Source organism: Oryctolagus cuniculus, chromosome 19, assembly GCF_051225735.1.
Source record: "Oryctolagus cuniculus isolate XC-2025 breed Fujian yellow rabbit chromosome 19, ASM5122573v1, whole genome shotgun sequence".
Classification (NCBI taxonomy): Eukaryota; Metazoa; Chordata; class Mammalia; order Lagomorpha; family Leporidae; genus Oryctolagus; species Oryctolagus cuniculus.
In genome coordinates this window covers 70,498,147-70,512,901 of record NC_142885.1, presented here as the reverse complement: position 1 = coordinate 70,512,901, position 14,755 = coordinate 70,498,147, and the positions used below count along the sequence as shown (strand labels likewise).

General features: G+C 71.7%; 1 protein-coding gene across 2 annotated transcripts; it reads right to left on the bottom strand.

Annotated features, from left to right (window-relative positions):
- Window positions 1-104: 104 nt before the first annotated feature.
- Window positions 105-14,453, bottom strand: CASKIN1 (CASK interacting protein 1). Of its 2 annotated transcripts, XM_070064119.2 has the most exons (20): window positions 13,922-14,453; window positions 9,733-9,784; window positions 9,533-9,630; window positions 9,227-9,372; window positions 9,031-9,126; window positions 8,793-8,923; window positions 8,354-8,462; window positions 8,165-8,273; window positions 7,970-8,064; window positions 7,756-7,873; window positions 6,965-7,066; window positions 6,810-6,898; window positions 6,655-6,739; window positions 6,460-6,551; window positions 5,694-5,804; window positions 5,518-5,619; window positions 4,212-4,350; window positions 1,368-3,362; window positions 583-994; window positions 105-368 (listed from the first exon to the last, which is right to left on the bottom strand). In XM_070064119.2, exons 1-20 carry the CDS (start codon window positions 14,013-14,015, stop codon window positions 269-271), a joined length of 4,275 nt encoding a protein of 1,424 aa, XP_069920220.2. In that variant the 5' UTR covers window positions 14,016-14,453; the 3' UTR covers window positions 105-268. The 2 variants fall into 2 exon arrangements, with proteins under 2 accessions (XP_069920220.2, XP_089177973.1); XM_089321847.1 differs by lacking the exons at window positions 5,518-5,619; window positions 5,694-5,804.
- Between the last annotated feature and the right edge of the window lie 302 nt (window positions 14,454-14,755).

Here is a 14,755-nt window from a genome sequence, read left to right as displayed (position 1 = left end):
CCTCAGTGGGGAGGGGCCGGCGTCCCGCACTTATTGCACAGGGAGCAGCAAGCGGACGGGCACCCAGGGGCAGCAGGGTCCCCCAGAGCCCTTGGAGCCCCCGGCGGGCGGGCCCCCTGCTGACGCCCCCGGGCCGGGCCGGCGTTGTGCTTGTGCGCGGGCTGAGCAGCCCGGCCGCCCGGCCCGGGGGAGCCCGTCCTGAGGTAAAGGTCAGTGTGCGGGGCCGGGCCGGGCGGCGCGGGCGGGCGGCCCGACGTGGACGGCCGGGTCACTCCAGCATGGCGTCCAGCTGGTCGGCCAGGTCGTCGAACATGCTCCCAATGTCGTCCAGGATGCTGCCGGTGCTCTTCTCCGCGGCGGCCGAGGGGCTGGGGGCGGGCCCGGGTCAGAGGGGGGCCCTGCCCGGCGCCCACCGCCCGCACTCACCGGGGCCCTGCCCATCCCGCCCGGCGCCGCCCACCGCCCACCGCCCGCCCGCACTCACCGGGGGCCCTGCCCAGCACGACCCACCGCCCACCGCCCACAGCCCACCGGGGCCCCGCCCGTCCCGCCCACCGCCCACCGCCCACCGCCCGCACTCACCGCGGGCCCTGCCCGTCCTCCTGCCGGATCTTCTCCTCCACCGCCTGCAGCGCGGCGGCCAGGCACGCGCTCGTCTCCTCCAGCTTCTGCCGGGCGCTCTCCCCCGGGGCGGCGCCGTCCGGCGCGGCGGGCATCGCGGCGGCGGCGGCGGCGGCGCGCGGGGGCTTGGCGGGCACGTGCAGCGCGGGCGCGCCGGGCGACGGGGGCCTGGCGGGGCCGGCGCTCAGCGAGGGCGGCGTGCTGGGCGGCTTGGCGAGGGCGCCCGGCGGCTGGCGCGCCGGCGAGGGCGCGGGCGACGGACTGGCGCTGCCCGACGGCAGCCCTGGCGCGGCCTTGGCCGGCTTGGGCGCCGTGGGCGGCGGCGGCGGCTTCGGCGACACCGGCGGCGGCGTGCCGTGGGCGCGCTTCACCTCTGCGGGGAGGATCACGCTGAGACCGGCGCGGGACACACCCGCGGCCGCGAGGAGGCGCGCGTCACGCGCAGACCTCGAACCGCGGCTTCCCGAGCCAGTTCCTGCCCCCGCCAGGTGTCTGCGGCAGCCTAAGGGACCCCTGGGAGGCTGGACGGCCTGGTGGCCTTGGCACATCCCCCGGGGCCTGAGGAATTCTGCCGGGGTAGGGGCCTCCAGCGGGCAAGGGGAGGAGCCCCGTGCACCTTGCACCCAGCCCGGCCCGCACAGGGGAAGCGGGTGAGGATGAAGGGGGAGCCTGGGGGCGCTCCCACCCCACCTGCTCTTCCTCAACTCCAAGACCACAGGGGAGGCAGGCAGGCCCCATGCACCTACCTGGGCTGCCAGGGCCTGGGAGCGGCACCTTCTTAGAGGACGGTGTGGGTGAGCCCTGGATCTTGGGCACAGGCTGGGCCAGGACGGGCTTGGGAGACACGGGTGGCTTGGCCAGCTTCCGGGCATCGCTGTCGGGAGGGGGCAGAGGGGGCAGGTGCACCAGGTCTGCGGGCGGTGGCTCGGCGGGCGGGGGCGGCGGGGGCAGCTCCGGGGCCCCAGCTTGCTCCGAGGCCGGGCGGCGCCGCACGGTGCCCATGCCGTCCTGGTACACGGACAGCGGCGGTGGGGGCGGCTCAGGCCCGGCCTCCCGCTCCTTGACCTTGGGCCGGCGCTTGACCGTGTCGGACTCCGTCAGAATGAACTGGCTCTGCTTGGCCCGGATGCGCCTCTTGAGCGTGGCGCTGGCCTCCACTCTGGTCAGAGGGGGGCCCTCGGCACTGGCCTCAGCCTTGGCCGGGCCGTGAGCCCGCTGCCGGGCAGCTGCATCCTCCACAGGGTGGCCTTGGTCGGTGGGCTCCCCCGGCCCCCGGCGGGCGGCGGCCAGGAGCCCGGTGACAGGCCCGCTGAGTGTGCGGCGCCGGTTCACCACCTCACCGTCAGGCCCGATGGCCTCTTTGTGCTTCACCGAGGCCAACACCGTAGCCACCCGGCCCGGCTCCGGACTGGCAGGGCGGGGTGTGGGGTGGCCCTCGGGAGGCCTGCGGGCAGCCCGGCCCCCACCCCCGATGGACGACAGCTCAAGCATGGCTGCGATGCTCTTCACGCTGCCTGCACTGCCCGTGTCCACACTGCCAGCCAAGTCGCTGGCCCGCCGGCGCTGCGCCCGGACCCCCAGCCCACCGTCCTCAGTCTCGGCCTCTGGCGCCTGCTCGTCCGCCAGGTTGGCGCTGGCCATGGCTGAGCTGGAGCGCTTGGGAGGTGGGGGTGGGGGCCCCTTCTTGCGGGGCCGCACGGCGAAAGACTGGCTGCGGTTGACGTTCTTGTCGGTGCCGGCAGGCGCCCTCACTGAGTGGCTGCGGCCCACGCGCCGCTGCACCGTGGCGTAGGGCCCCGCTGCGGCTGGCACCAGCAGCTCATCCCGCTCCGGCTCGCTGTCGGAGGCCGCGTAGCGATTCAGACTGTGGGCACGCTTCTTGGGGCGCTCCGGCTCTGCGTCGGCCTCGGGGGGCAGGCACAGCGTGGGGACCGCTGCCAGCACGGGTGGGGGTGTGGGCCCAGGAGCGGCCGGCCCTGCCTCGCCGTCCACAGGCTGGGGCAGCACGTAGGCAAAGCCACGGTGTGTGGGTGACTGGGGCAGCGAGCGGGGTGACATGGGGCGCTCCGTGGGTGGCAGCAGCTGTGGGGTGGGCTTCACCTTGGCTGTGGCTGGGGCTGGACCGTGAGGCCCCCCGAGGGCCTGGGGGGAGCCCGGCCGGGCTTTGGTAGGTGTCTGAGGGGGCGTGAAGGGGCTGGTGCCCGGCGGGAGCGCCTGCCGTGGCTTGCCCGGCACCGGGGGCACGCTGGCCCTCTTGACGCTGTGGCCATGGCGTCCCGGCCGGGCTTCCTTGGGCGGGGTGCTGGGGGCCGAGCCCTCGTCCAGCAGGTACTCCTGGCTGCGTGACATGGGGCTGCCAGGCCCCGGGGGCCCGTCGCCCAGCAGCTCCTGAGAGCTGCTCATGTGCCGGGCCCGTCCACCCAGGCCAGGCTCCGGCCGCGCGGCAGCCCTGGGGGTGGGCGGCAGGTGGTTGGAAGGCTTCTCGGAGGCAGTGGCCCCTGCCTCGGCCGGGCCCGTCATGGCCGCCTGCAGCTCCCCGCTGAGCTCGCTGTCCTGGAAAGTGCTCATCTTGGGGGAGCGGCAGTCCGCCGGGGCGGGCTCGGGCGGCGGCGACTCAATGGCCACGGCTTCGAGCGATGGCGGCGCCTTCCGGCGCAAGGGCCCCCCTTCGTACTTGGCCGATTCGGCCTTCTGCAGCTCTGCGAGTCTCCTCACGGCCAGCATCAGCTTCTTCTGGTGTCCTGAGGGGCCCAGGGGACAGGTCAGGTGGGCGGGAGGTGGGGGCAGTCAGGTGGACGGGGGAGGGGGGGCGGGTCAGGTGGGCGGGAGGTGGGGGCGGGTCAGGTTGATGGGAGGTGGGGGTGGGTCAGGTGGGCGGGAGGTGGGGGTGGGTCAGGTGGGCGGGAGGTGGGGGCAGTCAGATGGGCGGGAGGTGGGGGCAGTCAGGTGGAGGGGGGGCGGGTCAGGTGGGCGGGAGATGGGGGCGGGTCAGGTGGGCGGGAGGTGGGGTGGGTCAGGTGGGCGGGAGGTGGGGACGGGTCAGGTTGATGGGTGGGGGGAGCAGGTCAGGTGGGCGGGAGGTAGGGGCAGTCAGATGGGCGGGAGGTGGGGGCAGTCAGGTGGGCAGAAAGTGGGGGCGGGTCAGGTGGGCGGGGGGGCAGGTCAGGTTGATGGGGGGGAGAGGGTCAGGTTGATGGGAGGTGGGGGTGGGTCAGGTGGGCGGGAGGGGCGGGTCAGGTGGGCGGGAGGGGGGGCAGTCAGGTGGACGGGGGGGCAGGTCAGGTTGATGGGAGGTGGGGGCAGGTCAGGTGGGCGGGAGATGCGGGTGGTCAGGTGGGCGGGAGGGAGGCGGGTCAGGTGGACGGGGGGGCGGGTCAGGTTGATGGAAGGGAGGGTGGGTCAGGTGGGCGGGGGGGCGGGTCAGGTTGATGGGAGGGGGGCGGATCAGGTGGACGGGAGGTGGGGGCAGTCAGGTGGGTGGGAGATGGGGGCGGGTCAGGTTGATGGGAGGGGGAGCAGGTCATGTGGACGGGGGCAGTCAGGTGGGCGGGAGGGGGACGGGCCTGGGGGGGCCAGCGGCCGGGCCTCACCCAGCTTGGTGATGCCGATCTCCTGCAGGTCTTCCCAGGTGATGTCCGTGATGAAGTCGATGCTCTCGTAGCCGTTGTCCACCAGCACCTTGTAGTACTGGGCCAGGCCGATCATGGACAGCCACACGGCCAGGTTAGCCTGCGGAGCGGGGACACGGAGGGGCAGCCCGCGGCCCACGTCGGCCGCCCACACCCTGCCCCCCAGGCCGGGGCTGTTGAAGGGGGCGCTGGGTCAGCGGGCACAGACAGACAGGACAGACAGACAGGCCCAAGTGTCGCTGGCGGAGACAGTGTGGCCGCAGCCTCAGCAGGAGCCCAAGGGCGGCTTCCCAGCAGGGCCCCTGGGTCCTGGCGTGCACGCGCGCGCACGCACACACGCACACGCACGGGGGTGGGGGTGCAGGAGAAGGCGCCTCCTCGCCTGGCCACGGCCCTCAGAGGCGCACCCCACACACCGCAGACAGACACATGGCACCACGTAGGGAACAGGTAGACACAACCTGCACACTGCCACGGGCACGACACCCCTCCCGCGCCACACTCATGCTCTCCGCTCTCCCACTGCCACTCTGTGCACACGTGTCTCCACCAAGAACCACCCGGTCACTCCCTGGACAGCATCCGGGCGTCCACACTCGCAGCCAAACGCCAGCCGCTCCAACACTCTGCACACTGTGTCCGGCTAGGTGAGGCCACGGGGCTGGGCATGCTCCCGGGAGAGCTGCTGAGCTGCTGACTAAGTGACAGGGCAGGGGAGGGGGAGGGGGGCAAGTGCAGGCCACCTGCCAACACACCAGGGCCTGGGTGGCCCCTGGCACCTCTCTGGTCTGCAGAGGGGAGCCCGGAGCCCAGCGTGTGGCCCACAGCCAGCGTCGGTGGGCTGCGTCCGCCGCACCCAGAGCCTGTCCCACCGCAGGGCACCCCCTGAGCAGTGACAGCAGAGGCTGTGGTCTGCGCCGGCGTGGCCAGAAGTGAGGGGCCCCCGGACGGAGGCCGGCGCGTGTGCCCCGCGCACAGCTGCTACCGAGCACCCGAAGCCTACTGAGTGCACGTACGCCGGGCGTGTGGCCGGCAGGTGCCTGCCTGTGCGCAGGCACCTGGCACTGCCGCAGTCCCTCTGCTGGCTGGTGCGTGCGTCGTGGGCTGGGCCACACATGCAGGTGCCGGGGGTCTCTGTGGGAGCATGCGGGCGGGGAGGGGGGCACTTGCCTTGACAACCCCCAGACAGCGTCACCCCGCCCTCGCCCTCTCCCAGCCGTCTTGTCTGCCCGTCCTGGCCCGGCCACTGGGATGCGGGGGACCTTACGGGTTTGTGCTCCGGCAGCCAGTCGGGCACGCTCAGGCCACTGATCTCGGCTGTGATCTTCTTCCGGTGGCCTGGCTTGGTGACGCCGATGGCCGTGAGGTCCTGAGCAGAGGAGAGGTGCGTTAGGAGGAGGCCGGAGCAGCGTGTGGGACAGGACGCCAGTGTGGGGGGCCCACCTCAGGGGTCATGCGGCTGATGGTGGGCAGGTCGTAGCCGGCGCTGGTGAAGTTGGGGGCATAGAGCTGCAGCTGGAACGTGGCGAGCCACTGGCCGACCGCCTCGGCGCTCTGCAAGACACAGGCACCTGCTGCGGCCCCCGTCACCGGGCCTGCACCCAGCCACCACAGCGCCTGCTTATCCCTCGTGCACCGGTCCATCTGCAGCAGGACGCTCCTCGGACGCCGTCCCGGGTGCCGCCTCCTCGAGCGTCCTCTGCCTCTGGCCTCTTCCGTGAGCTCCAGCGGGGGGGTCCAGCTCCGTCCGTGCCACGGCCTCCCCGACCTCCCCTCCATTCCGTGGACACCCCCACCAGCTCCGTGTGGCCTCACAGGATGGGTCTCTGGGGAGAGGGGCCTTGGGCTGGGGGAGGCGGGCTCTATGCCCCTCCCCATGCAGGACTCAGCCAGCAGCTCCTGCCTCCCGGCTCGCAGGTGCACATGCACGCACACACACACACGCACGCACGCCTGCCCGGCTCTGCCACGCCTCTCCACACACAGGCACCCCACTCACTAACCGCACCTCCACACCTGTGCCCACGCTGCCTCACGCACGGCCTGCACAGTGGACAACACCGTTACACACGAGCATGTGCACACACACACGCACAGACAGACACAAGGACGGGGTCTGGCCTGTCAAGGCCCAGGCGGCCCCCGGGTGCTCGTCAGCCCTCAGCCCCACCCCTCCCGAGCCCCCTGGAGCTGGCCCGGGGCCCTGTACCTTGCCTTCCGACGCTGGCTCCAGCTTCTTGGGTGGCTGCTCCCCATACGCCTGCCCTGCAAGAGCCACTGGAGGCTGGGGCCGGGCTGCACCTGGGGGCGGGGGCGGGGCGGGGGCGAGGGTGTGGTTAGGGCTGCTCAGGGGTTGTCCCGCCCCATCCCGGGGCGGCCAGGGCGGCTGCATCCCGGCTGTCACCTGCAGAGCTCTCTGGAGGCTTGGCGGGGCTGTCTCCCGGGCTGGACTCCGACACTGGCTTCTGGGAAAGCACCGTGGCCAGGAGCTGGAACCCAGAGACCAGGCTCACGCGCGCTCCAGGACCCTCCCCCCGCCCGGGCCCCCACCCTACCCACCTTGACCCCTTCAGAGCCCGCGTGCAGGGCGTGGCCCCCGGCGCTCCGGCTCCCAGCCATGCCGCTCAGACTGCCGCTGCGGTCCCCGCCTGCCAGCACAGGAGACTCACGCCTTGTAGAAGCGCCGCCGCCCGCCTCCCGGGGCCCCCGCCTACCTGAGAGGGGCTTCCGCAGCACCCAGATCTCCTCGGGGGGCGCAGACGGCCCTGACGAGGAGCCTCCCTGCGGTGGGCTCGGTTCGCCGCTTGCCCGGGACCCTGCAGACCGAGCACAGGCACCCTGAGTCCCGGCCCAGGCAGGGGCCAGGCACACATCCGGGGGCCACACCACCGCATCCCCCTCCGCTGGCTGTCTCCGGGGAGTGCAGACACCCTCAGGAGACCCTGCCCTGCCCCGGAAACTTAAGGGCAGGAGAGTGGCCAAGGGGCCCAGGATCAGACTTCCTGCTAGTGGCCCCAGGGTGCGACCCTCCCTGCTGGGGTGGGTCAGGGCCCACATGAGTGCTGAGGACCCACACAACCAGAGGCCGGCACACTGCCCTGGCTCCCACCCTCGCCCCCACATCCCCATGAGCAGCACAAAGACCCCCACACCCCCCGGGGCTTCACGGCCTGGCCCCGCCTGCTCAGGCCACACTGGCCTCCCTGGCCCTGGCTCTCTGCCCCATCGAGCAGGCCTCTCCACTGTCTCTGCTCCCCACCCCCTGCCCCCTCAACCCCAGGTGGGCTTCTGGAGAATGGGAATGATGACCTCTGCCGGGGTCCCTGGCGTCCCTACCTGCCACTCAGAGTGGGGACACGGGACATGTGCTGTGTTTGGGGAGTGAACGGGGAACAGGTGTGAGGACACTGATGAGGGCCTGGCAGGGGCCGGCCCCCGGCCCCCCAGCACTGCCCCCCGCTCCGACACACCTGCTGCTCTGCTCCCAGGGCTGACCAGGACTTGCCTGCTCGCTTGACAATGGCCTCGCCCAGCGAGGACGGGAAGTAACCCACCCGGTCGTGGCCCGTCCGGTTGTCATGGATACAGCCCTTCCACCGGCCGTCCGCGTGCTGCTCCAGGACCTGGTCGGGGACAGAGGGGCGCTCAGGGAGTCCTGCCCTGGCTGCGGCAGGCGCGTGCTCTGGGCCGACCGTGCCAGCCTGTCCTTGTGCTCTCACCGTGATGATGTCGCCTGCCTTCACGTTGAGGCTGGTCAGGTCATAATTGTTGCAGTAATCCTTGGTGGCCCGGACCTGCAAGGCGGCCGAAGCCTCTGGGGTGCGGGGGAGAATACAGGAGGTGGGCCCCCAGTCCTGCAAGCTGCCCAGCCCAGGCCCTGCCGCCACACCCAGCTCCCAGCCTGCCGGGCCCACCTCTCAGCAGCTGTTTGATCTCCTTGCTGGCCTGGGACGTGGTGAACTGGTGGACGATGTCCAGGGCCGTCTGGCTGTAGGTGTTCCTCACGTGGGCATTGATCCCACTCTGCACGGTGGACAGGACCCTGCCTGTCAGGGGCCCTTTTGCCCCCCTGCCCGGCCCCAGCTCCCCCGGCCCCCACTCACATCCAGCAGCAGCCGCACCACCTCAGTCTTCCCGCAGAGGGCGGCCTCGTGCAGGGCCGTGCCGGACTTGGTCTGCCGGTTGATGTCGATGCCTGCTTGGAGCAGGAGTCTGGGGGGAGGCGGGAGAGGCCTCGGTGCCAGGTTGCTGGCCCTGCCCTGAGCTCTCACTACAACGGTACCGACACTGACCAAGGCCCTATCCAAGAGTCCGTCCCTCTGCTGACCCTTCCTGGTCCTTCTCTTGTCCACTCCCCGTGTAGGCCTAAAGCTGGGATCCCTGCTTTATGGGCAGGGAAACTGAGTCTTGGGGAAGTTAAGGGGGTGACCACTGCCAGCACCCGCAGCTCGACCGGAGGCCACACGGGAGGCCTGACCGTGCACCTGCCGTCTCCCCCCGCCAGGAGCAGGGGCCCCGAGGTTGGCCCCCCGCCGGCTGTACCTGATGATGTCGATGTGGCCGTTCTTGGCTGCCAGGTGCAGCGGGCTGGTGCCGTTCGGGTCGGTGGCATCGCCCGGCCGGGGCTCCAGCAGGGCCGCACACATGTTGCTGCTCAGGAGCAGCTGGACCACCTTGAAGGAGGGGTCAGGGTAGGGGGGCCCGGCTGGGGGTGCCCCACCTCCTCCCCCGGGCAAGGAGGAGGCAGGCAGGACCCTGCCAGCTTCCCGGGGAGACTCACCCCAACACGGCCGAACTCACAAGCCAGGTCCAGGGGCGTCTTCCCCGAGTTGTCCACCATGCACGGGTTGGACTGGTGCTGCAGCAGCATCTCAGACTGGGGGTCCCAGCGCCCGGTCAGGGCGGGGCATCCGCAGCCCGCAGCCCGCAGCCCGCAGCCCGCAGCCCCGCCCGCCCTGAGCCCCAGCGTGTCTCACCACGTCGTAGTGACCGTGCTGAGCCGCCAGGTGCAGTGGGATGTGGCCCTCGTCGGACGGCACGTTCACCGCTGAGCCCGCCTTCAGCACCAGCTTCATGGGCTCCTTCCGGCCCTGCCAGGCCGCGTAGTGCAGGGGCCGCATGCCTGGGGGCAGGCGGGGCCATGGGAGCTGGCCCAGCCCTGACCAGCACGCCAGTCCCATCAGGACCTGCCTCAGCCTCGATGGGGACCTTGGTCTCCGTGCAAGGGCCACGCAGGCCTCCGGGGCCCCTCCCCCCGCCACAGCGTCCCAGGCCAGTCTTGCCTTTGTTGTCCTTGATGTCCACGGCAGCCTGAGCCTCCAGCAGCAGGGTAATCAGTTCTGTGTTGCCATTCAGGGCCGCGTGGTGCAAGGCAGAGAAGCTGGGGGGGCACGGAGGACGGGGCTCGGAGGGGACCCAGGCACCTGGCCTTCCCTAGGGCTCCCGCCCAGTGCAGGCCGGCGCCACCTGGCTGAGAACTCACCCATCTGGGTCCTGGAAGTTGACGTTGATTTTCTTGGTGGAGCCGAGCAGCTCTGGGGTGGGAAGGAGATAGGGTAAGGGGGGGCTCCACCAGCCCCCCAGGAACCTGAGCGGCAGAGGGCACTGCCACCTCGCAGGGGGCCCACGGCTAGGTTTTCACTCTGCCAGCATCCGTCCGCCCATCCACGCGGCTCCAGCCAGCAGCTGTGCAGGCCTGGCCTCCTCCACACCGAGAGAATCCAGAGACGGAGACAAGGCTGGGCACTCACACAGCACACACGTGCGCTCGCACCGCCCCCCCCCCCCCCGGCGACGGCTGAGAACCTGCCGAGGTGGGAGGGAGAGCGCCAGCACAAGCTGTCTCTCAGAGGGACCCAGATGGCACCGGGGGTGGCCGGCGGGGCCGGAACACCCGGAAACGGGGTATTTCTATGGAAGCGCCGCATCTCCGTGGCGCAGCCTGGGCCAGGATGGGCCAGCCCCACCCCGGCAGTGCAGGCAGGGAGGCAGGCAAGTGAGCCCGGGCCTCTGGGTCACCCCACTGGAGTGGCCACCTGTCCACAAGGGCCACACTCAAGACGCAGGCTCAGACCCCAGGGCCCTCCACTCAGGGCCACCCCCATCCTGGCTTCCACCGACCGCTGGCCAGAGGGCGGCCCACCAATGCCCTCCCAGTGGGCTCGAGTCCACGCGGAGTCGGGCCAACCCCTGCCTGTCCAGGCTGCAGTTACATAACCCCTTTGTGGGTCAGCCACTCCTCTGTGAGGGGCGGTCTGGCAGGACAGAAACCCCTTTGTCCAGGCCCAGGACAGGGGTAGGGGCAGGGGCTCCGAGGCCAGAGCAGGCCTCCCCTGATGGCCCAGAGCCCCAGCTGCTCTGGCCCCAGTGCCAGCCACTGGACACGGGGTGAGGCCCCCTCAGGACCCCCGCAGACCTGAATGCCAGGCCTCACCCTGCCATGCCATAGCCCCATGGCCTTGGCCTTGGCCCCCTGCCTGAGCTGAGAAAGGCCACCAGGGCACTTCCTAGCCCGAGGCCGCGTGCAGCCCAGCACGTGTCAGGCTCGGCAAGCGCCAGTCGCTGATGCCGGCCACACGGGAGCCCCGACCCCGCCTCGGCCAGGGCGTCCTCATCAGCCTCCGGGCCCCACCCCCTGCACACACGGACTCTGCTGGTGCTGGTGTCCACCAGGGTTGGTGGCAACGCCACTTGTTCACATCACACCCCGTGTGCTGGTAAACTCTGGGCGCTCTTCCTTCCAGGGGCTCTCACGGCACACTCGGGGTCCTGACCATCCTCACCGCCCCACAGCCAGCCCTGGGCCAGGCCACCGCCTCACCTCACTCCAGCCCTGTGCTCCACACCCACCAGCCAGGCCCATGCCATGGGGGCAGAGGCTGAGGCTGGACGGTGGTTCTGCAGGACACGGGCCTCACACTCCCTCTGACCCCCTCGCCCTGACTCTGCGCCCCAGCTCTGGCTGCGCAGGCCACACCTGCTGGGGGCCTTCGCACACGTGGGGGGCTCCTCTCCCCCTGACTGTCCCCACGACTCGCTCCCTCACATCTGTCTGGATCCAGATGGACCCTGCTCAGACTTCCCCTCGAAAGCAGCTACTCCCTTCCGAGCTGTGTCCGGTGTCTCTCTCTCTCCTTTGCTTACTGTCCACCTTCATCCCTATGGAGAACACGGCTGTGCCTGGCTTTGCTCGCCGCCGTGTCCTGGGCGCCTAGAACGGTGCCTGCTGTGTGCTAGCACTTAGCAAGCTGGAGCCGGAACTGACACCCTCATTCCCCGCACTCCGTCCACTGCCGGGCTGTTCTGCAGGGGTGCGACCTGTGCGGTGGCTCCAAAGGGCCTCTTGCCCCGAAACGGTTCATGGGTGAGGGACCCTGCACCTGCATTCTGCGCGAAGACCTGCAAACGCTGCCCCCAGACCTCTCCAGTTCCTTGCCCGGGCTGCAGACGGGGTGCCCATCACATCCCTGCTCCAGGGCCTTCCCAGCATGCTCTGCTCCCAGGAACCTGCAGCTTCCTCCCCAAGTCTCCCCCATGCCTCCCTCCCAGCCACCGTGGGGCCAGGTGCACGCTGGAGACGGGCTGCAGACCAGTGCCCAAGAAAGTGACCCAGATCCCAGTGGGGCAGGGGGGTCTCCACCAGGAAGGGGACCACCCCCTGGAGGAGGGGTGCCTCACCAAGGTCATCTCTCGGCCCGCCCCGCCGACGCTGACGCAGGGCTCTGTGGGGGTCACTGGGTTCCAGGGAGGTGGGCTCTGGCAGGGCCAGGAGCTCCTCCCCCTCGCCAGGGGCGGGGACGCTGGGGCTGCACATCAGCAGGCCTACACCTCATTCCTGGTCTCCCCAGCCCCAACTGCTTTCCTGAGGCCCTGCCCGTCTCTGAGGTCAGGCACAAAGTCCAGGCCAGAGGGGTCTCCAGCTGGCCCCCGTGCTCCCTCCGGGGCATCCGCGGCCAGCCCCTCCCAGCCGCCTCTCGCAGGACAGCTGCCGAGTGCCCGGGGCGCCGAGGGAAGGGGCCGAGGACAGGAGGGGACCCCTCTGGACATCCTCCACCCCTGGCCTCAACTCCAGCTGCACTTCGCTGAATCGAAACGCATCTTACTCCAAAGCAGGCCAGCGTCGCCATGACAACCGAGCTAATTCCTGGAGGGATTTCTCCGTCTGATTTACTGCGCCCGCCCCTGTGAGTCAGAGTGCCGTCGTGGGGCCACGGCAGGTGTTTTCTCCTGCCCCAGAGGCCAGGCCAAGTCAGACACCCAGGCAGAGGGGACACAACGCCCGCCCGCCTCCCCCTGCTGGCCAGGACAGGCGGGAGGAGGAACCCTCCAGCACGAGGCCCTGGGCTCTCTGGTGGACGGACAGGAACCGTCCTGGTCGGCATTTGCTAAGTGCCTGGCCCTTCTTGTGCACCCTCAGACACAGGGACACACGCACCCCACCCTGCAGACCAGAACTCGGAGGCCCAGAGCTCCGGGTGGGGAGCTCTTTGCCCAAGGTCACACAAGCGCCAGGTGCAAACCCCCCCTCTCAGTTCCCCACCTGCTCTCAGGCTCAGGCTGCCCCCACCTGGACCCCCCTCCCCGGGTGTCCAGCCCCAGGGGGCAGCCCCTCCAGGCCCTTGGGACTCGAAAGGCAGGGCCAGCCTGCGCGTGCCTGTGAGGCACTGGTGCCCCCGTCTGACCACACTGGAGCCGGCAGGCAGCACAGCCCAGGGGATCCCCCACCCAGGGGGCAGTCCCAGTTCTCAGCACCCCCCCAGAGAGGGTGGCAGGGCCTCCCTGCGCTACTGCAGCCTGTGAGGCGCCCAGACCCACGTGCCGCCCTGCAGAGCCCGGCCGGTGCCCGCACAGGTGCCCTGACACACTGACACGCTCATACGTGCAGCTGCACACGGCTGGGCCACACGCCCATCCATCCATCTCCTGGCGCCCCCAGGGAGGCCTAGGGCTGAGCAGGGATGAGTGCCGGGATCAGGGTGCGCAGCGCTCCCAGCCCCTCCCTGGGGCCCCCACAGCGCGAGCCACGGGTGGCCAGCAGGGCCCCCACTCCCTCCAGGCCTCCTGTGCCGCCAAGGGAGCCAGGCAGAACCAGGGTGGACGCGTGAGGCCCCAGCCCCGCTCCCCCCCGCCCAGCTCCCCTTCCCTGGAGCCCAGCAGGCCCTGAGCCGGGCGACCTTGGGCCTCTGCTGCCCCAGCAGTAAATGGCCCCCCTCCGGCCATGCCTGGGCAGCCACACCCCCAGCACGGTCCTGCCCCCCCCATCCCTGCACAGCATGTTTTTAAACACGGGAGCCGGCGCAGCCCCCTCACCCCTGCCGCAAGGGCTCCCCCTCCCCGCTCTCCCAGGTGTGGGGGGGCATCCGCCTCGCCCTGGAAAGGCCCCGACAGCGGAGACCTGGGCCATTAGCCCCGCAGCCGGAGGGAGGGGGGGATGCGAACGCCCGCGCCGGCGGGGTGGGCGCCGCGGGGGCTCAGGGTGGCACCGAGGGCTCGGGTCGCGCCTCCGCCAGAGCCGGGGCCGGTGGGGGGCGCGGGCCGAGGGTCCCGGCGCCGCCGGCCCCGCCCCGCCCCCGGGGACCCCGCGGCCTCCCCGCCCCGCCCCGCCCGGCGCCGGCAGGGGTGGGGGTCTCGGCGCCGGGGACGGACGCCCGCGGCGCGCCCCCCGCACTCACTGGCCTTGCCGGGCCGCGGCCTCTGCAGCAGCCGCTGCGCGGTGCCCACGTCCTCCGCCTTCACCGCTTGCACCAGCTCCTGCTCCTTCCCCATGGCGCGGCGGGGCCGCAGCGGCGCGGCTGCGCTCGGCGGATCCGCGGCTCAGCGGCGGCGGCGGCCCCGCGGCTGCGGCCGCATCCTCCGCCGCCCGCCGCCTCCGCCGCCCGCCGCCCTGCGCCCCGCTCGGGCTCGGGCTCGGGCTCGGGCTCGGGCTCGGGCTCGGCGCGAAGGGGGCGGGGAGCGCGTCACGGGCGGGGGGCGGCCGGGGGCGGGGGCGGCGGCGGGCGCGGCACCGGGCACCGCCTCCCGGACGCCTGGGTCCCGCCGCGGCGGCCGCTGACCTCCGTCAGCCCGCGCCGGCCGCGCGCCCGGCTCCTTGGCTCCGCCCCTCCGGCGGCCCCTTCCCCCACGCCCCCTCCTCACGTGCGGGCCGGGCGCGGGGCCGGGGCCGGCGGCTGGCTGGGGGCTCCGCACGGAGCGCGGACTCGGCGGCGGCCGCGGAGCCCGCGCCTGGGCGAGGCTGCGGGACCCAGCAGGGAGGGGCTGCGCGGCAGTGGGCGGGCGCGGACGGGCGCGGGGACCCGGGCGCCCGGGCTGTCGGGCACTTCTGGCCGGCGCCTCCCCGTGGGAGGTGTGGCGGGACTGTGAAGAGGAATCCCCCAATAATGAATTCGGCGTCAGGAAACACGCGCCCCCACCCCCCAGTACATCTGCGGCCTCTGAGTGCTGTCCTCAGCAATCGGGGACGGCGTGGCCCCCAGGGCGACCCCCCGGCCGCGGAATTCGCGCTCCCA